At 41.8% G+C, this 21,496-nt stretch overlaps 1 protein-coding gene across 1 annotated transcript in view; it reads right to left on the reverse strand.

The window, feature by feature from the left end:
* Nucleotides 1-21,496, reverse strand: part of Pkd1l1 (polycystin 1 like 1, transient receptor potential channel interacting) — a 145,058-nt gene that overhangs the window by 4,271 nt on the left and 119,291 nt on the right. Inside the window, exons 43-52 of the mRNA XM_077796442.1 lie at nucleotides 18,779-18,911; nucleotides 17,840-17,923; nucleotides 17,085-17,236; nucleotides 15,869-16,103; nucleotides 13,722-13,826; nucleotides 13,304-13,444; nucleotides 10,493-10,627; nucleotides 7,997-8,227; nucleotides 6,386-6,547; nucleotides 4,989-5,159 (exon numbers count right to left, since the gene is read on the reverse strand). Coding sequence (XP_077652568.1) covers nucleotides 4,989-5,159; nucleotides 6,386-6,547; nucleotides 7,997-8,227; nucleotides 10,493-10,627; nucleotides 13,304-13,444; nucleotides 13,722-13,826; nucleotides 15,869-16,103; nucleotides 17,085-17,236; nucleotides 17,840-17,923; nucleotides 18,779-18,911 — 1,549 coding nt within the window. The remainder of the gene's footprint in view (nucleotides 1-4,988; nucleotides 5,160-6,385; nucleotides 6,548-7,996; nucleotides 8,228-10,492; nucleotides 10,628-13,303; nucleotides 13,445-13,721; nucleotides 13,827-15,868; nucleotides 16,104-17,084; nucleotides 17,237-17,839; nucleotides 17,924-18,778; nucleotides 18,912-21,496) is intronic.

Consider the following 21,496-nt stretch of genomic DNA (forward strand, 5'->3'; position numbering starts at 1 on the left):
TTTGATTTGCATTTCTCGAATTGCTAGAGCTGTTGAACATTTTTCCATATATTTGTTGATTGAATGTATATCCTATTTTGAGAAGTGTCTGTTTAGTTCCTTGGCTCATTTATTGATTGGGGTATTTTTGGTGTTAATATTTTTGAATGCTTTATGTATCCTAGAGATTAGTGCTCCATCTGATGTGCTTGTGGTAAAGATTTGCTCCCATTCTGCAGGCTCTTTCTTTACCTCACTGATTGTTTCTTTTGTTGAGAAGAAGCTTTTGAGGTTGAATTCATCCCATTTATTGATCCATGGTTTTAATTCTTGTGCTGTAAGAGTCTTATTAAGGAAGTTGGTGCCTAATCCTACATGATAGAGATTTGGGCCTACTTTTTCTTCCATTAGGAACAAGGTTTATGGTTTAATTCCCAGGTCCTTGATAAACTTTTGAGTTGAGCTTTGTGCATAGTAAGAGATAGAGGTTTAATTTCATTTAGTTACATATGGATTTCCAGTTTTCACGGCATTATTTGTTGAAGAGGCTATGTTTTCTCCATCGCAGGTTGTTGGCGCCTTTGTCTAATATAAGACAACTGTAATTATCTGCATTAGTCTCTGTGTCCTCTATTCTGTACCATTGGTCTACAGTTCTAACTTGGTGCCAATACCATGCTGTTTTTGTTACCATTGCTCTGTAGTATAGTTTAAGGTCTGGAACAGTAATGCCACCTGCTTCACTTGTCTTGCTAAGGATTGCTTTGGTTATTCTGGGTCTCTTATTTTTCCAGATGAATTTCATGATGGCTTTTTCTATATCTATGAGGTATGTCACTAGGATTTTGATTGGGATTGCATTGAATCTGTATAGTGCTTTTGGTAGTATGGTTATTTTGACAATATTAATTCTGCCTATCCAAGAACAAGGGAGATTTTCCCATCTTCTAAGGTCTTCTTTCTTTAGCATGCTGTAGTTTTCATTGTAGAGGTCTTTCACCACTTTTGTTCAGTTGATTCCCAAGTATTTTATTTTTTTGAGGCTATTGTAAATGGGGTGGTTTTCCTAGTTTCTCTTTCTGAGGATTTGTCACTGATTTACAAAAATGCCTTTGATTTATGGGTGTTGATTTTATATCCAGCTGCTTTGCTGAATTCATTTATTAGTTCTAGGAGATTTCTGGTGGAATTTTTTGGGTCTTCTAGGTATAGACTCTTATCATCTGCGAAGAGTGATAATTTGGGCTCTTCTTTTCCTGTTTGGATTCCTTTAATTTCTTTCATCTGTCTGATTGCTCTGGATAGAGTTTCAGGAACTATGTTAAATAGAAGAGGTGAAAGAGGACATCCCTGTCTCATTCCAGTTCTTACAGGAAATGCTTTCAACCTGTCTCTATTTAGAATGCTGTTGGCCTGGGGCTTAGCATAGATAGTCTTTCCAATGTTGAAGTATGTTCCTGATATCCCTAGTTTTCTTAGTGTTTTGAACATGAAGTGATGCATTTTTTAAAAATGCTTTCTCTGCATCTATTGAGATGACCATATGATTCTTATCTTTAAGTCTACTGATGTGATGAACTAAATTTATTGGTTTCCATATGTTGAACCAACCTTGCATCCCTGGGATGAACCCTATTTGATCATGGTGCACTATCTTTTTGTATTTGATTTGCCAGAATTTTATTGAGAATTTTTCCATCTATATTCATTAGAGATATTGGTCTGAAGTTTTCTTTCTTTGATGTGTTTTTGTCTGGTTTTGGAATCATTTGAAATCAGAGCTGAAATCAATGAAATTGAAATAAAGAAACAATTGAAAAAATTTTGTCAAAAGTTGATTCATTATAAAAAATAAATAAAATTATTAAACATTAGCCATGCTAATGAGGAGAAGGAGATAAAAAACTCAAAATACTAACATCTGTGATGAAAAGGAAATATTATGATGGATAGAACTGAAATACAGAAGATAATTAGAAATTATTTTGAAAATTTGTACTCCAATAAAATAGAAAAAAATTGAAGGCATTGACAAATTTCTAGAGGCATATCATATGCCCAAACTAAATCAGAATGCTATACACAATTTAAACAAATCAATTTCAAGTAAGGAAATTGAGGACACCATCAGAAGCCTTCCAAACAAGAAAATCCCAGGACTGGACGGTTACACAACTGAGTTCTCCCTGAGTTTTTACACAACTGGTCATTGTATTTCCTATTCTCTAAAAATTTCATTTGTCTGGTCATTTGTTCGATTTCCAACTCACATGTACATTCAAATAGATTTAACTAAAATAATAACTGATAAGCAATGAAAAATGTTAAGTAACTTAAATAATTCTAAATCACTTGGAGGTGGTTTGATTTGGGGGGAGAAAGAAGGGATCTGGTTATCAATAGAAATATATTACTATTTAAGTTCAATAACAAACTTTTTAGGACTTTCTCTAGTTTTAATTGATTTAAACCCATTTCTTTCCTGGGATATGGTTTCTTTTTAGATACACAGGTTATTCCTGACTTACAATGATTAGACTTAGGATTTTTCAGCTCTAAAGTGAAGCAAAGGCAGAGTGCATTCAGTAGAAGCTGTATCCAGAGCTGTGGCTCCCAGTCAGCCCCAAGATCTCAAGGGGAAAATGCTGATATTCTACAGTGTCCTGTAAGTTGCTAAGCTACAGTGTTTGGTACTTTAGATGTATCAAATGTATTTCAACTTACAGAGCTAAAAGTTTATGATGGGTTTAGCAGGGTGTGATCTTATTGTTAATCTAGAAAATATGTGTAAGTGTATATCTTTATTTCAGGAAAGTCTTTTTAAAAGACATTTTAGCTGTAAATGGACACAATGCCTTTATTTTATTTATTTATTTATGTGGTTCTAAGGATCAAACCCAGTACTCCACACACGCGAGACAAGCACTCTACCACTGAGCCATAACCCCAGTCCCAGGAAAATCTTAAAAATTTTTCTTTAAATACATTCTTTTTCCTGGTAAACTTTTTGTTGGGTAAACACTAATTACACCCTTTTGACTGATTTCTATGCCTATTTTATTCCTAAAATCAATTTTAACTATTGGTTAAATATACTAATTTTTTAAAGTTGGGGTACTGGAGATTGAACTTAGGGGCACTCTATCACTGAGACATATCCCCTGTTCTGTTTTGTATTTTATTTAGAGACAGGTTCTTACTGGGTTGCTTTAGCATCTCATGTTGCTGAGGCTGGCTTTGAACTCACTATCTTCCTGCCTCAGCCTCCTGAGCCACTGGGATCATAGGAGTGCACCACCACACCTAGGGGTTAAACTTATTTATATTGAATTTTTAAAACCTTTATCCATACCCTTTGCTTTCTTTTCTGTGAACCTATCACTCTTGTTTTTCTTCTTTGTGTATAGTTTCCCCCATTTCTTTTCTCACATCTTTCATTTTATTCTTTTTATTTCAACTTTGAGCTCCTTAATCTTGGTTTTGCATTCCTTTTTCTAAAAGGCATTTTTTTTCACTAAGTTATTTTTCATGACAAAACATCTTGATTTTCAGTAAAGTAGAAGAAGAGGAATGGTGGGGGGGAGGAAGAGAGGGTAGGGGAGGGCACTGGGTACTGAAATGGAGTAAATTTCATGGCATGTATGATTATGTTAAAATGAACCCAACTATTATGTCTAACTATAATGAACTAATAAGGAAGGAAGGAAGGAAGGAAGGAAGGAAGGAAGGAAGGAAGGAAGGAAGGAAGGAAGGAAGACAGAAAAGATCATCTTGGTTACAATTTTTACCCATCTGCAGCAATGTTTTTAAAGTTACGATCTTCCTCTTTTTCTCATTTGGTCATTTTTATTTCTTACTTTTTCCTGTAGCTGTTTGCATAGATCCAGGAATGATCTATTTTTTTTTTTAGTTGTAGATGGACACAATACCTTTATTTTTATTTATTCATTTTATGTGGTGTTGAGAATTGAACCCAGTGTCTCACACAATGGTAGGCAAGCACTCTGCCACTGAGCCACCACCCCAGCCCCGGAATGATCCACTTTTATCGTTACTACTCATGTCTACGTTGGAGAGCTCATCTTCCCAAGGAGCTATCAACTGGGACCAGGGAATAGTTGGGGTAAAGAGCTGGTTTCAGGCACTTCTGTTCTCCTGTGTTCAGGGAGCATTCACTGCCACTCAGACATGGAAAATGAATGCCTTGGGCTGACAGAGCATCTCTCTGGGTCTCAGGGAATTTGCCACTGGAATGTCTGTACCACTGGAGCTAAGGATATACCTTTCTTTTCCACATTGTAACCCAGCACACGAAGTGTACACCTGTGCTGATTTTTCTTTTATTGAAGTAGTACAGCTCCAGGTCTGTGAGCCACCAGTTGTTGTTCCTCCTCCAAGCTGCCACATCAACAGACAGCATCTCACAAAGGATGGTTTCCCACATACTCTCTCTTTGGTTCTCTCTCTCCCTAGATCTGTGTGGTCTTAGGTTCAGGAATATCCTTTTAATTCCATTTTGCTTTATAAAATTTTATTCCAAAAGAAGGTCTTTAGCTGGAACCTTCAAAAATACTAATTTGGAGATTTTAGTCCTGTCTTGGAAGTGGTGGTTCTTTCTCCCACTAGTTTAATTCTGAGTGTACTTGGCAGTCATTCATAAGATTGCTGGTCATATTCTGGTTCATAGCTATTTCTTAGTTTCTTTGTTGGGAGGTGGATGGAACTTTTTCTTTTTTTTCAGTCTCTTTGAGTTGATTCCAGTTGTAATAAAAAAAATGATAGGGCAGATGGATACTAATGCCATCATTTTAAATTGGAAGTCTTGCCATACATTTTAAATTGTTAGGCAGTTTCGTAGTTCTGACCAAAGTATATTTTATGTTGGTATTATCTTTAGAGAATATTCATGCAAATCAACCTTGTTATTTGCAACTATTTCAGAACAATTTTAGAACTTTAGAACCTTTGCTCTAAAGAAAACTGACAAAAATAATTTTGCAAAATCTTACCTCAATGGCTTGGTAGCCTGAAACACCCACTAAAGGACTCTCTTCTGCTCTTGCCTCCACTGTGCTCCTGTGTTGTTTTTCTGGAAGAGAGAGTTCTAGGCTTTCAGACAACCCATCAATCTTCATCAGAAGTTCATCTAACAGACTTGCAAATTCATCCCAGTAATAATTCTGAAGGGAAGAAAGTTAAGTATATGCATTCAAGAATATAATTGTTCTTATTTTCTGAAGCATTTAAAGGTACCAACTTTGAGGGATTGTGCTATGTTAGAAAATGCACTGAACAATGGGGTCACAGGACCTTGAAACTAGACCTGTCTCTTCATGTCTCTATGTCTCTCTCTCTTCATTGATATTGTGCATATGCTGACATTTGCATAAATGCTTTGGTTAATGATGTTTGCATAAAGAATAATTGCTGTACTCAGTAGGGAAGTGGGGAAGCACAAGACAGAGTAGAGTCCTGTGTAAATCTACAGTATAATGTTTACATATGACAAGCTTCAAAATTGCACCAAGTAATACATAAATATAAGCCATGAAAGACAGTTGAATATTCACTGTGCAAATAAATACCTGTTTGGCTTTGTTGGCACTCATGTCTGGGGTGACTACACCCAACTGTCCCTAGGGTTCCAAGTTTTAGGTAGGAGTTTTTGTCTGGTAACACATACCAAAAGCGAATGACTAACTAAAGGAGACAGAATATAGTGTATGTGTGTTATGTTTTATCTATGAGGTGCCCCCAAAAGCTCATGTGTGAGACAGTGCAAGAAGGTTTAGAGGGGAAATAATTAGATGATGAGAGTTGTTACCCATTGATGAGGATTAACTGGGTGGTAACTGTAGGCAGGTAGGGTTGGCTGGGTCACAGGAGGTGTGGCTTGGGGTTTATATTTTGTCCCTCCTGAAGAGAGCTCTCTCTCTGTTTCCGATTGCCATGCCCTGAGCTGTCTTCCTCCTCTACACCATTCTTCCATCATGTTCTGCCTCATCTTGAACACAGAGCAATGGAGTCAGCTATCTGTGGACTCAGACCTCTGAAACTGTGGTCCAAATAAAGTTTTCCTCCTCTAATTGTTCTTGCCAGGTCTTGTGGTCACAGCAACAAAAATGCTGAATAAAACAATTTGTGTCCTGGGGCAGAAACTCCATCTTTCTAACCATACAGGGTCATTATAAGGATTTAGTGAGTTAATGTAGAGAATGTGCTTGGTAAATTGCAAAGTGCTTTAGAATCTCAAGGGAGAATTCTAAGAGCTCCATTATGGCTGAGACCAAAATTTGACACTTCACACTGATATCTGGCAAAGAATCATGATCATACTTTGATAACAAAGCAAAATTCTGCAGTGAAATCACCAATTTAAGTGTGCTACTAGGTTCCCACAGCTTACATGATCTGCAATCACCTGAGCTTCTTCCGGCTTTGGCATTTCCAGACCCAGAAAAGTGAGGGCCTTCACCCATATGTAAGCAGTGATATCTTTAAATCTCACAAGAGATTTACTGTGAGAAGATTTTCTTTTTTGGAAATAAGTCACCAGGGAACCTCTCAGCTGGAGAAGAGAATAAAATGGAAAAATTCTTTGTTAGCACACTTTGTTAATTTGATAAACAATGAAATAGAGATTATGTCCCATGATGCCAGTCTATCAATTTTTATTAACTGCTTGGTAAAAAGAAAAAATTAAGAAAATGTATTTCATGAATTAAATTAAATGGCAGCAATATGAACTTGGCAATGGAAATTAACAGTTGGAGCTAATATTATTTATATGATATGTGTTTTCATGTCTACATCTCAGCTTCAATGTTCTGTGCGAGCCACTGTGACCTCTGGAAGCCCTACATGGGAGCATCTGCCTGTGCCTGGGATATTGAAAGAACCCAGAAACTCGGCAGGCTGCTGTGTCCTCATGTATGTTATCTAAATGATTCCGCGTCTTATGGATCCCTAGGTTGTTTATTTCCTTAGTTCACGTTGATACCTGTTAGCTCAAAATTCTGATGGCACCAAATAATATTTTATACCTTCAGGTTTCTTAAAAATAACCCAAAGTAGCAAAATTTAAGCCACTTAAAGACTGTTTTTGTGTATCCTGTGAAACCTCACAGGTAAGCTGTTCTCCATTGACAAAAGAAGCTGAGGTGATAAGACTCCAACCCTGAGTCTTCAACAGGAACACCTGTAGCCACTGCATCCCTGGCCCACCCCTTATGATGTGAACACTGTGGCCTAGAGTGGCCCCTGGGAAGGAGCTGGGCAGAGCAGATGAGAACTGAGCAGTGGGGTGGTCACATAAAATACAGAGCCAGTTCCATTTTAATTTCCTGTAAGTAACAAATGATTTTTAAAATAAATGTATCTGAATTATTGTAGGGGACATACTGATATGAAACAATTTCACTGTTACTGAAATTGAAGTAACCGGATGTTCTGTATTTTTATTTGCTAACTCTGTCAGTCCTACATGAGGGCTGTATGGTTAGAAACAATCTCCTCCTCTGTCAAAGGGGTTTATGCTGAGTGACATGACTAGATTTGCCAGTTGCTGATCAGTGGGCGGGCACGAAACAGTCCCATTCCACAAATGGCCTCCATCCCAGAGAAGTGTAATGTGAAGCTTGTATGATTAGAGTGAAACTTCGTTAGGATGGAAAGATTGAGATAACAAGGCAACAGATACTCCTGTAACAACTTGAGGTCAAGTTCAGAGTGAGAAGAGTTGTGATGATTCAGGGCAGGGTGAGGGTCCTGGAAGGCTTCCTGGAGGAGGTAGCCTCCTGGGGTGGGTGTTGGGTTGCTGGAATGTTCTAGGCAAAGACAGAATCAAATTAACTGCATTGGACCCATTCCCATAATATGGGCCTTGGGATCCATTCCCATGAGATCTGGTCTGTAAAGCCTGGAACTTTCTGTCCACATGGACAAAGATTATTTCATCCCAACAGCAGATGGAACTTTGACAGTCTTTGATTTCAAGGTGTGGGACAGGTTTACATACCATTCCAAAACACCACATGGCTGTCAACAGAAAGAGGGCCCCACAGTAACGAGCCATGTCTTCCTGGTCAGATTCAGAAAGGCTGTGGAATGAATCTTTTTGGCTTCTTAGTGGAAAATGAAATAGCAGCCTGGGGAAGGAATCTGCGAAGGTGACCGATGTCAGTGTCCAGGTGAAGAGCAGAAACCAGTACAGGTGGGAATGAGTGGCCAGCAGTAGGGCCCCCATCAGCTGCAGAGAGAAAAGCCTGAGACAATGACCTTGGCAGCACTTCTTGGGATAGAAGACTCCTCTGGGGGGTTTTAAATACTTTTAAATAGTGAAAATCTTGGAGAAGCAGTTTGTGGAGTGAGGCTCTTGCCCACCCTGGATTAAGACCAATTCCTGAAAGGCAAGTTTCCATCCCTTCTGTTCTGCCCAGGAGTCTCTGTTCTCATCTGCACCCTCACCCTCCAATACTAAGAAGCTCTGCAAGGTGCTCCCCTCTATCCCAATTGCTCTTCCCACCTGGTGCCACTGTTCTCTCTCAGTTGATACCCTTCTGTCTGCCTTTGACATTGGCGGCCTGTCCCCTTCCCCCACCCATGCTGGAATCCCCCCCCCAACTCCTACTCCAACAGGAGGCCATGTGGGGGCACCTTTCTTCTTTATGTCCCCAGAATCCAGCAAGGACTCAGTAAAATAGGCCAATTAAGAAGCAATAGAAAAGTCAATTCTGAGTGAATTTGGTTCCAGTGAAGCACACTGTCTGGGCTATACTAGACAGAGATCTTAGTCTGGGGCCTCAGGGACTGCATCTATATCATGGTTTATTTCTTACTCCATCCACTCGATCCACCTCTGGTACTGACAAGCATGTTTTCAGCCTGGATGAAAGATCACCAGCTAGTCATCTGTCACAGGTCTGGGTAAGTGGACCATGGCCTGGCCACTGGGGGCCTCCCAAGCTGCAGCCACAGCCGTGTCCTGTACTTGAGCAGGAACCATTGACTCCACCTGTCATTCTGGCCCTGCACCCAAACTCCCCTGCTCCTACCCAGGAACTAAGTGTAGTATTATTTACTTTGTAGAATCACACAAACTTAGTAGAACTCAGAAGGAAGAGAGTGCAATCTGTGAGTTCAATCTGTGAGTTCAGAAAATTAAGCTAGTGGTCTACCTGGACTTCTTAGGTTCCAGTGCATTCATACTTTGTCCTACAATAAATAGACATCTGTTTATATTCTTTTTTTTTCTCTCCATAGAAGAATTTTTGCTCAGTGGTGTTAATAATGACCAGCTGAGTTTCTGGATAAATTCCACATATAAGGGTAGAGATTATCCTCCCAGGTAAATAGCATTTATATATTTCCTAGAGGTGGAGGTTGGGTTATTGGTTTGTGGTCACAATGGTGAGCTAGGAAGGGAGCAGATAAGATGGAAAGCAGTTCTTTCTGACTCCAAGGTCTGCTGTCTTGGCCTTGCTATTCTGAATCTGTCCCTCTATGCACATGACCACCAGAGTTTGGGGATCATGTTCCCTGAAGCAGGAGACTTATGCTTGATTCCTTGTGTGTTTCTTGAGTTCTGGACCTGAGAGCCAGAGCCTCTTCACTCAGGTCTCCTGGCAAGACTCTACCTCAGCCTGACTTATTCTGTGCAGGTTAGGGAACCCACATTATACTAGAGCCAGTATGGCTAGAGCAACCAGATTAGAATTACCAGCACCCACGAACTTCATCAGGGCTACAGATTGCACCCCGGACCTGCTGATCTTGGATTGTACCCTCTAATCTAGACTTTAGGTCCACCCTGGATGAAGATCTAATATCTCCTGGGGTTAAGCCAGGCTTTCCTGAGAACTCATACAGAGAGGTAACTACTACCTGTCTGCTTTTGTTTTCTTTCTATTGTGTTCCACTGATGTTGTATGAATACACTAGTGAATTAAATAATATGAAAATAATTTCTGGCATATTAGTAGAGAATTCCTTAGGTGTAGGGTTAAGGTGAAAAATGGATGCCAGGGTGAGGTTAGAGGTCTTCCCAGAAGCAGAGCATGGTTGTAGTAACTAAGTTCCTAGGAGTTACGGTTCGGAGGTAAGCCTCATCCTCTTTCTTAGCCCTTTGCTACCTTCCTAAGAAAAACTGCTAGGTCTGCCCATAGCTTATTGTGATTTTTAAGTGAGTTAACATACAAGAGGCACTGCTGACCACACTGGACACTTAGAAAACTCAGTAAGTGATAATAACTACTTACAATAGTAGTACAAATAATATGCTGTAGGAAAGTATAATACATAGCAAGTGTTTAATAAATCATGGTTATTGTTATGACCATAATTTATGATATAACTACTGCTTTCAGTTATCTAAATCCACACTGTAATGGATTAGAGGACTGGAATTTAGGGTGGTGAATCATCTTGAGAGAGGTTTGTTTTTCCCTAACCAATGACAGTATGCCAACATATGGCTGAGCTGAGAAATCCCTGGGTAAAGAGGGACAATTCTTACCACTGGTGCAAAGATTCTGGAGAGAGAGGAACGTAACATGGAAGGGCAGGACACTGTGGTGTTTAGGGAGCCAAGAAGGTAAATGCCTTTCAATATCCACAGGAATGAGAGGATCCCCTGGAGCCATCGTGTCCGCTGCAACAGAAAAACATAGCAGGTCAGTGTGTCATGCCAATCATAGGACAGTGCAGAGGCACGCACACACCTGTGGGTCATGCATGAAGGGTCCCTTCATCTGATGGAGCTATACAGACCATGAATCTTCCAGGAATATGAATGTCAATGTCTGCAGAGGAGAATGAGCCAGAACCAGGAGGAAGTTCAAATTAGAACATTTTCAGGAAGACCAGGTTTGTGTTCTGGCCTTGAATTTCTGTAAACATCAGGACAGGGCAGGTCTGGCCATTTTGCTACCTGAGCCTGGGGTGAACTGTATTGTAAGAAAACCACCACCATGGGGTGGGAGGTGACAAAGAAAATGTGCAGTGCAGACTAATTTCCTCTCCTCTTCATATGTACAGAATACGTTCCAAGTTAATAATGTTTTTCATGCAGATTTTTCCATTTTAATCCTTATAAAAATTAGAAGCATTTCCATTCTATAGTCTAGAGACTATAGATCCAATAAATGAAGTGATCAAACAAAAGTAGCACAGCAAGAGACATGGCAGATCCAACTCAGCCTCTCAGACCTGCATCCAGCACCGGCATTCACATCCATAGATGCTCCAAGAAGATAGCTCACCTTTTTAAAGGGGGCTCATTTCTAAAGGATGCTTTCTTATGTACGATATCATCTGTTCTCACCAAGATGATAAATTGAAGAGAAGGAAATAAAAGTTGGATTTTAAAAAACTATGTGGGCAAAGGAGAAAAGTTTTCTGATTTTTTTTTTTTTTTTTTTTTTTTTTTAGAGAAAATCAAAATGACCTCTGAAAACCAAGGCCTAGACGAGCTGTGACTGTCACACCTTAGAGCAAGCAGGCATGGCTCTGCTTGGAGAGAACAGGCATGATCAGAACTATAGCATGTGCCTGCCAGGAGAAATAAAATGCAAGCTACAGTGGACTTTCAAATTTTCTAGTTCTTGCATTTTAAAAAGTAAAAGTAAACAGAGAAATTTTATTTAAACCAATATATCTAAAAAATATCATTCCCATGTATAAGAATTACTGAGATATTTTCATACTAAATTTGTAAAATCCACCTATTATTTCACATTTGTAGCACATCTCAGTTTGGACTAGCCACACTTCAAATTCTCAACAGCCACATGTGACTCATGGTTATGAAATTGGACAGTACATCTATGAACTCCCTGTGGGCAGAGTGGAAAGGACCCCTGTCTGGCCTACATTTTATTTGAGGGTTATCATAAAGCGTTCCTAGTTGTTATTACTATTATAACTTTCACTTACAGGATACCACCACCAAGCTCTGTGCTTGAGGGGTATGCATACATGTATGTATATGTAAAAACACATACTCCGTCCCCCAGCTAAACTGCTAGGAAAACCCTTAGGTTGTATATCATGGTTCTACCTTTTAAAGACCTGAAGTTGACTACATAATTTGTGCCCGGCCCCAGGAATCATGAACCTTTGCTGAGCTCATGCACTACTGAGGGGGCAGTGAGATTTTAGGGGATGCATGGTACTCTCTCTTGCCCAGGAGGGCTCAAGACTATTCAAGAAGCTCTGTAGTTCTAGTGACATTTGCAAAGAAAGACAATTTGTATTCTTTTCCTTCAAGAAGAAAGTCACATATTCCCCTGTGTGGGCTACTTTAGAGCACATATTATTTCTCTGGGCTAGTGAGTTCCTGGGGCTTGCAACAAAATGACTTATGAAAGGAGACAGGGACAACATTTGGCAAGGAAGGGAGGGATTAGCTTCAGTGGAGGAAGACCAGCAGGCCTCCCTACATGGCAGACTGGAGAGCCAGGTCAGGGCAAGATCACAGGAGGAGCAAGAGGAGAGGGAGGGGAAATGGCAAAGCTGGGTGGGGAGGTGGAGGCTGGAGGGGAACTGGTCCCGTCTGCCAGGCTGCTCTGGGACCAATCAGCCCTGGGACATGAGGTCAATTCAGGCTATGGGGTGGCCCTAGGTGTAGAAATGTGGCTCTAGGTGTAGAAATGGAGGTCTAGGGAGGTCTTTAGATGAGGGAAGTATTAGCTGTGGGTGTAACAGGACAAGAAATGTGTGGGTTCAACTTCCACAAACCCATCACGGCATAAGGCAATGGACCTGCAGAAGGTCCTGCAGGTGGTGGTGAGATCCTTGTCCTGTGGCACCCCTCCCTAGGGTTTACCTGTCCTGTCCTGCACATGTTTGCCTGATCTTTCTGGCAAAATGTTCCATCCTATAGATGGGAGCCTCAGAGGGGATTAAGGTACAGGGACTTGAAAGCTGGATGTCCCCCTATTGTGAGATTTGGGCTTTTCCTTGAGCCTCAGGATTATCACTGGTAAAGATCACCTGTATCTAGGATTGTCACAGATAAAGGGAGAAAGACACAGTGCACCTTACATGTGTCAGCACTGGCCTCCTTTCTCCATACTTCATGGACACCTGCTTCCCAAAGAGTATGAAGCCATATAGTTCTGCCCCATGCAGAATCCACATACCCCAGCTTGCAAAGTTAAGTTTCCCAGGCCCCTAACTGTTCTGGCCACCATCATCTGCAAGCTCAGAGCATTGTCATACAACATGGAACAAACCAATCACACCTTTTAGAACTTTTGTGAACTTTGCCCTTTGGACAGCATCAGTCATGGTACCTATCTGTGTAGCCCTGAGTCCCCCACCATACCTGATTCCACAATGCCATAAGACTGAGGTCCACAGACACCTGACAAAATCCTTTGTGGAACTGGTCAGTGACATCCCCAGCAAGTGTGGTGAGGTGGCTGGAGGCTGTGTAGTAGGTGAGGGTCACTCCAATAACAGAGAGCTGCAGCAATGAGGAGAAAGGGGGAGGCTCAGCCAGCTCCTAAGAAGGGGTTGCCTGGCATCTGACCATATTTGGTCCATGAATCAACTGCAAGAGTGCTCAGCAGATGTGGTTTCAAATGCTGTTTCAGCATTAACATGATAGAGGGAGACACTGTAATGATGTTGCAATTAGCTAGTGCATAATCAACTTCCCATTAAAAAGATTTGTTCTTTTCAGACAAAAACACATTATTGACATTTTTTTTCTCACAAAGAAAATGACTTAAGACAGTTACCTCCAGCCAGCTTCTTGGCTTTTGCCAATAGTCGAGGACACCCTCCTCAACCATTCTACAGAGTTGAAAGCAGAGGTGAATCAGGTTGAGTACCAGGAAGACCAGCTGGTGAGGGTGATACAAATATGCAAGATAAGTGGAAATTCAAATGTTTTTCAGAAGTCTAACTTTCTGGCTGCCAAGAACCTTTCTTGCCAATCACCTCTGAATAAACATGATGCAAGCCACATTCTTGCTCTGTAGCATTTGATAATGAATTTTTCCTGCAATGGCTTTTGGGCAGGGTGGTACCACTTTATGTGTCAAGCTCTCATAGAAACCCAACTATGCTGGGTGTCGGCACTGCAGGCATCAGAACCACCATGGGAGTGTCCACTGCCAAAATCAGGCTTCCTAGCCTTTATGCTGGCCACTCTAGGCCTTCCTCAGCACCACTCAAGACAATGTGTGTGTGTGTGAGTGTGTGTGTGTATACACACATATACATATATGTATGAAATATGACATCTATATATAAATATTTTTGACCACATAAAGTCTTTAAAAGCTCCTGATAAAGATTCTTATAGCAGTTTTCTTACCAGTGATGTTACCCATTTATTCATACCCTCATTCAGCACTAGTTCAAATTCTAAATTATTGGGGCACTCAGTGGTGGAGTGCTTGCCCAGTACACGTGAAACACTGGGTTGGGTTCTATCCTCAGCAACACATAAAAATAAATAAATAAAATAAAGGTTAATAATGTTCCAAATTACTCATGTATTTATGTGGGATTGAAACCCATTAGCAGGGCCTTCATAAATTTCTCTTTGTCCTTTTTGGAGCCATGAGCCTATGCCCCATGGACCTGTTCTAAGAAGCTACCAACATAATTGGAAGTGAGAATGGGACTTGGTTCTCTGAGGCAGAAAAGTTATTAAATAAGGCCTCATTCTAGCAAAAGTTTCTAAGAAAAGGCTCAGAATGACTTTGATGCTTTTCACAGATCAGTGAAGCTACTGAGCCACTCCATCTCATCCAGAGCCCTGGTGCAAGGGACCAAAGTTTGTGGACTAAAAGTCTGGGACCTGGAACCTTCTGTGTGTCTGTGTTTGAGGATGGGGCCTCAAAGGAAGTTTCTGAGATTAACTGAGGGCAAGAGGGTGGGGCCCGATCCTATAGGATTCGTGTCCTCTCACACAGAGCAGCCAGCTCTCTTCTCATTCACTTGAGCACAGAAGGGGCTATGGGAGGACACAGTGAGAAGGTGGCTGGCTGTCTATCAGCCAAGAAGAGAGACCTCTTCAGAGCCCGTCCTTCTGGTGTCTTGATCTTGAACTTCTAGCCTCCAGAACTGTGTTAAACAAATGGCAGTTATTTAAGCCTCTCAGACTTTGTATGGTAGTCCCTCTCTCATCTGAGGGGGATATATTTCAAGACCCCCAGTGAGTGTCTGAAGCTATAAAGAATACTGACTCCTAGATAGTCTATGTTTTTTCTATGAATTGACTTACAAATTCAGCACATATGAAATTAACATCAATAATTAATAATAAAATAGAATAATTATAGCCATATACTATGATAAAGTTGCTTAAAACTCATGACTTATTTACTTCTGGAATTTTTAATTAAATATTGTCAGACCACAGTCAACTGTGTCACAGTAACTGATGCCCATCTTAGGAGTCTTAAGGGACCTAAGACTGATCTAGATATTTGCCCCAATCCTCCTATGAAGAATTAGTGCATCTACCTAGCTCTGTATTTGTGCTTGCCTTGTATATGATGATTGCTTTCTTTTTCTTTTTCCTTTTTTTTTTTTTTTTTTGGTACCAGGGATTGAATCCATCCATGGGCAATTAACCACTGAACCACATCCTCAGCCATTTTTGATATTTTATTTAGAGACAGGATCTCACTGAGTTGCTTGGGGCCTACTAAGTGATGAAGTTGGCTTTGAACTCATGATCCTCCTGCCTCAGCCTCCCCAGCCACTTGTGCTCAACACCTAGCACAAATTCTGCTATGTGTAAGAGACACAACAAGGGTGTAGGTGAGGGGTGGGCCTACAGAGTGTATTGGTCCTGCTTGGTGGGAACACTCTGTTCAGTGAGGCCCCTCCCCCCATGCTAGTCCAGGAGGCCAAGTGCAGGTGAGCTCACCTCAGGAAGCACAAGGGAATACCAAAGGGCTGAGTCACCGCGGAAGATTCGGAAGGACTCTATCAGAGATGAGGGGACAAGATCCCCAGTGGGGAGGACCTCCGCGCTCAGGGTCACACTCGTGAAAAGTCTGGTTGGAGGGTTGTAGAGGGTGAAATGCACAGACACAGCCCTGGTGCTCTGGTCGATCCATCTGCTGGCCCTGAGTGCATTCAGGGCCTCCTGGGCTTCAGGCCTGCAAAGCAGCACAAGTTCAGAGGGAAGATCAGGAGTCAAGCTTTGAAATCCACAGAAAAATTCAGCCACAGCCCCATGCTGGGACCACCTGGTGTAAGCCTTCACAAGGACAAGCAACACCTGGGTTTCAAATGGCCTTTCTCTATATTAGGGACACTCTCCCTAGAAGCTCACTGTTCCTCTCCCTATGTTCCACTCTCTTCCCTGCAGCAGCCAAAGGGGTGCACAGGCAGGATGGAATCCAGGCCATGGGAGGTTCTCCATGCCTCACTTGTGTGATGTGAGGCAGAGATGCCCAATATTCCACCCCAAGCACTCTAAAATATTCATTTTCCTCTTTTGGCAATGGTCTTCATTTTTAACATTTTTTTGTTAATCCATGTTTAGTAAAAACTAAATCATTTCCTTTTAAAATTTTCTAGTGTTCGAAATGCATATTACTGCAACTGTAAAGACTTCCTGCTGCTGTAAGCAGAGCCCCATCCTGGTATGGGATGAGGGCTGCTCAGGGAGCCAGGAGGTGGGGATGGGCAAAGGGTTCTGGCAGGATGGGGCAGGCCACCTGAACACAGGTCTGGCCACAGTGTGGGCGATGTCTGCTCCTCATCTTCCTGGTGTGACACGAAGAAGTGACAGTCCTACTCCACATCTGGGGACATGTGAACACCCTGATCAGCACAGTCAGCATAGAACAAAACCTCTGTAGCCTTGGGAGGCTCTAGTAACCACTTTTTGGGAGAACATTCTGCTCTCTTCTCCCCCATGTGCTTAGTCTTCAGGCCCAAGGCTGAGTTCTCTCACAGCCTAAAGTACAGCTCTTCATCACATCACAGCAATAACAAGTGCTGTGCAGGCCATGGAAGTGCTGTGCCTGCCTCTGGAGCCTGCAGCACCTGTGCAGATGGGCACATCCAGTGGTGTCTGGGCCAGGAGCTGCCCAGCAGGTTCAGATGAATGCTGGCTTCTGACTTGCACTGACCTTGTTCTGCCCAGGCTGAGCACGAAGTCCTCTTTTCTCAACCCCCAGACCCTGGGACCACCAGGGGTCACATTTTGGTTCTCAAAACCTCCAATTGCAGGGCTGCATGTAGGAGGAGAGTCCTCGAGGAGCGCTGAAAATGGCCTGGGAGGCTGTAGGACAAGCTACCAATTAGAAGAAGCCACTAACCACTGTTCCCAGGTTCATTGTATTCTGGGGTTTCCAAGCCCTGCAGGCATATAATACAACAAGGTGCCCTGCTCTACTCAGGACCATTTTTCAGCCTGTCTCATAGTCTCTGGGATCTAGCATGAGCTAGAGGGATCAAGGCTCTACCTATTGAAAGTCAGTACATGAGCAGTCTGAGGCTAGGACAGATGCAGATCCCATTATGGGATGATACAAGTAAAATGTCATAATTTGGATATTTCTAGCAAAGAATATGTGAATATTTTATTTTTAGACTTTTAGATTTTAAAATTCTTGCTTTCACCTAGAACACTAGATCTCTAAGGAAAAACTGAACCAAACAAACCTACTGCAGAATGCTGAGCCTAGGAGAGGCATTTGGAAACGGTTCATAAGGGGAGAAGGAAGGCCAGGCTCCCACTCTTCCCAGCCCTGGCACCTGACAAGTTCAAGTCACCCTTTAGTGCTCTGAGAAGCTAATAGATCTGCCAGCTTCCAGCACCAGTGTCTCCCAGACTTTTCTAATTAAGTTTATTTTTAGAAGTAAAAGAAGGAGAACATCTTACCTTGTGTATTCTGCAAAGAGAAACTTTTTGCTGCTTAATTACTGAAGTGCCTATTAGGTAGCATTTTCCACCAAGGGCTCCAGGCTAAAGAACAGAAAGACTCAGAGGAAGGCGCATGTTGTAAACCTCAAACACCACCTTCAAGTAGTGCTAAGGAATCATGGGGATACTGGGTAACTGCCTAGTCTATCAGGGCCCAAATCCTTCCTTCTAAAAAACACTCCAAGGATGCAAGCAACATTCGAAGAAAGACACAACTCCCTCCCCAGCCTCATTATGGAAAAGGACTAACATCATTCAAAAGATGTCTTTATAATTTGCACTTCATAGGAATGATCTATTTTTATCTTTTTCTCAAGTTTTAACACTGTTGTCATTCTATAAAACTATAAAGAATAAACTAAATGAGAAAATGTTTGAGGATTGCAGGATAAACATACTTTATCTTTAAAAGGGGGAGGGAGGAGAAAATAAAATATGAACAAAGAATTGGATTATACAAAAAGCACATTCACTTTTTCTTCTGAACTTGGGACCAGGCTTGCCTTTTTCCGGAAGCTTCCTTGATGCCCTGTCTTAGCCATTTGCTCCTCCCTGCTCTGAGATGCTCCTTGTGTCCCTTGCCATGGTATTTTACATACTGAACTATATTCTTCCATCTCTGCCCCCATGTCTCCCAGAAGTCTCCCTGTGTCTGGTTCAGCTCGGCAAGCACAGAACATGGAGCATCCTGCAGAGCCCAGGAGAGTGACATGGGAGGAGTAAGTGGGCTCCAGACAGGGAAAGTAGTGGGGTGCTCTGCTGGCCAAGGCACCCACAGAGCAGAGTCACAGACCTTACAGCCATGTGGTTATTCAGGACCCAAACAGTGCTGCAGGTCCCCTGACTGTCAAGTGACTTCTGGGGTGATGTGCAGTGAAGAGGAAAAGGAAAGCCCACCTGAGTCCCCCGAGCAGCAGCAGCAGCAGCAGCGGAGGGGCCTCCCAGGTGCAGCCCATCCAGAAGCGTCGTCAGACACCAGTCCCACCAGTCATCAGTGCTTCTCAGGCCCTCCAGGGATTGTCTGGCATTTCTTAATTCAAGAACAAAAACAACAAAAAAAGTTATTTCTATATCCATGAGAACAATCAAAACTGAGAACAAAAACTGGTTTTCCTTAGCCAATTTGTAATTTTAGATTCTCTGCAGGAATTAAGTCAAGGCCATCCATAGCGTGAGGCACAAATCCTGGAATTCCCTTTGCTCCTCCATGGCAGGAAAGAAAGGAGAACAGCAGGCAAAGCACTTGTTCATTCACTCACACATTCACTCAACAAACGTTCCTGTGCAACTACTAAATGCCAGACCCTCTTCTAGGCGCTGGCAATGAAAAATAAAATCCCTGCCCTCCTGTGGGGAAATATAAACAGCAAATAAGATATAAGGTGGTCCCCTGTGGGTTCAACTCAGCAATTTTTTTTGGCTGTGCAATGGTCGAAAAGCATACCATCCAACCACTCTAATGTCCACTTTCAGCACAGTTTTCAATAAATTCCATGAGATGTTCCACACTTTATTACAAGCTTTGTGTTAGATGCTACACCAACAGTAAGTGAATGTAAGTGTTCTTAGCACGTTCAAGGAAGGCCAGGCTAAGTTAGGAGGAAGATGAACTAGGCGGGTGGTGTTGGGTGCTCTCAGTATATGAGGGCTTTATCAGGACCTAACCCCATCATAAATCAAGGATCATCTGCATAAGCAAAACATACTATGTAAGTGATAAATACCAATGAGGGAAAATCTAAGCAGGAATGACAGACAGAAAGTGGCAGGGTGAGAAAGCTGAAGGATTTAGTTCAAGTGGCTAAGGAATATATGAGGTGACCAGTCAGCAAAGGCCTGAAGGCCACAAGGGAGGAGTCACATGGTCATCTGAGGAAGAGGTTTTCAGGCTGGAGAGGACAGCAGAGGAAGCCATATGCTTGGGAAGTTAGGAGTGGGTGGCCAGTATGGCTGGTGCAGAGGGTGCCAGACACCCAGACCAGGGCACAGTCCTCTCTCAACTGACTGGTGGAAGGACACGGTATTTAACCTGCTCCCATAGTGTTGGATGAGTAGGCACAATTGAAGAGCAGCCTGGCACAAAGTAGGACATCAGCAAATGCTAGTTTCCAATTAACTGCCTTTTTTATTACTTGGGGCTGCAACCTTATACATGCTAGGCAAGCTTAGTACTATTTTAATTAGGTATATATGATAGTAGAATGCATTTTGATTCGTTGTACACAAGTGCAGTACAACTTTTCATTTCTCTGATTGTACACGATGTAGTGTCACAGCACACTTGCAGTCATACATGTACCTAGGGTAATGATGTCCATCTTATTTTAGACACTTCTCAAAAGAAGATATACATTTACTCAACAAATATATGGAAAAATGTTCAACATCTCTAGTAATTAGAGAAACGCAAATTGAAACTACTCCAAGATTTCATCTCATGCCGGTCAGAATGGCAGTTATTAAGAATACAAACCACCATATGGATTGGTGAGGAGTGTTGGTGGTGGGGGAGGCACACTCACACATTGCTGGTGGGACTACAAATTGGTGCAACCAATCTGGAAAGCAGTATGGAGATTCCTTAGAAAATGTGAAGTGGAATTACCATTTGATTCAGTTAGCTTCTTTATTGTATTCATTAGATGTCTGCTTCACTCTCCTCCAAGGGATGGACTTAAGAAAGCACTAAATTAATTTCAACCTGACAGAATGTACCATTCTCAGCTTGCTCAGTCAATGTGAAAGAACCATGTGCACCCAAGGCTATTGTTGGAAGCATGAGTCTAGCTCTGCACTAGAGCCAAAGTATAAGGAAGGGAACAAATGTTCCTCAGAGCAGAGTCCTCCCACCTGGCTTCCCATGTAGGGACATGAATAAGGTCATGGCAATATCCATGGCAAACAGAAATGTAGCAGTTTCATCCAGATCTTTCTCCATGAAAAGAGGAGATGAGCAGACTTATTGGACACAGTGATTTTATTGAAAATGATAAGAAGATAGAGAAGGGTATGACCTGAAGTCATTCAAGTATACACAAGTTTAATTGTCCTGCCTATTCCAGCAACCAAGTCTAGATTCCTCCAAAGTACAAGCTCAAGATATGTTCTTCAAATGGTAGTCGTGGACTTGAGCAAAGTTATGCTACAGAGATGGGGGTGCCTGACAACTCCATGTTCAGGGATATCACCTTGGTAGCATGAAATGGACAATGGTGGGAGCATTTACACCACAGAAATTGGCAGGCAGATGCTATAAGCCAGTGCCCTTGTTTTCCAGAGAGAACAGGACAGTTAAATGTTGGCCAGCACAGCACAGAGAACACATTCTCAGGAAAGTGTTGGAGCAGATATTTCATTGGTGATTGAGGGCAGCTTTTAGAGATAATTGAGAAAAAGTGTTTTAAAATTTTAGAGGTATGACAAAATTGGACAATATAAAAGGAAAAGAAACCAAGAAAAAGAGAAAAGTTATTAACATAGAAGTTAAGAGAGAGATGCAAAGAGTCTCAATGAACAATTTATATACACTATTAATATGTTCAAAATTTTCCATAACATGTGGGAATAAAACTCCAGCTAGCTAATTTGACTGGTTTTATTTCATTTTTCCTACAG

This window comes from Urocitellus parryii, chromosome 3 (assembly GCF_045843805.1).
Source record: "Urocitellus parryii isolate mUroPar1 chromosome 3, mUroPar1.hap1, whole genome shotgun sequence".
Lineage (NCBI taxonomy): Eukaryota > Metazoa > Chordata > Mammalia > Rodentia > Sciuridae > Urocitellus > Urocitellus parryii.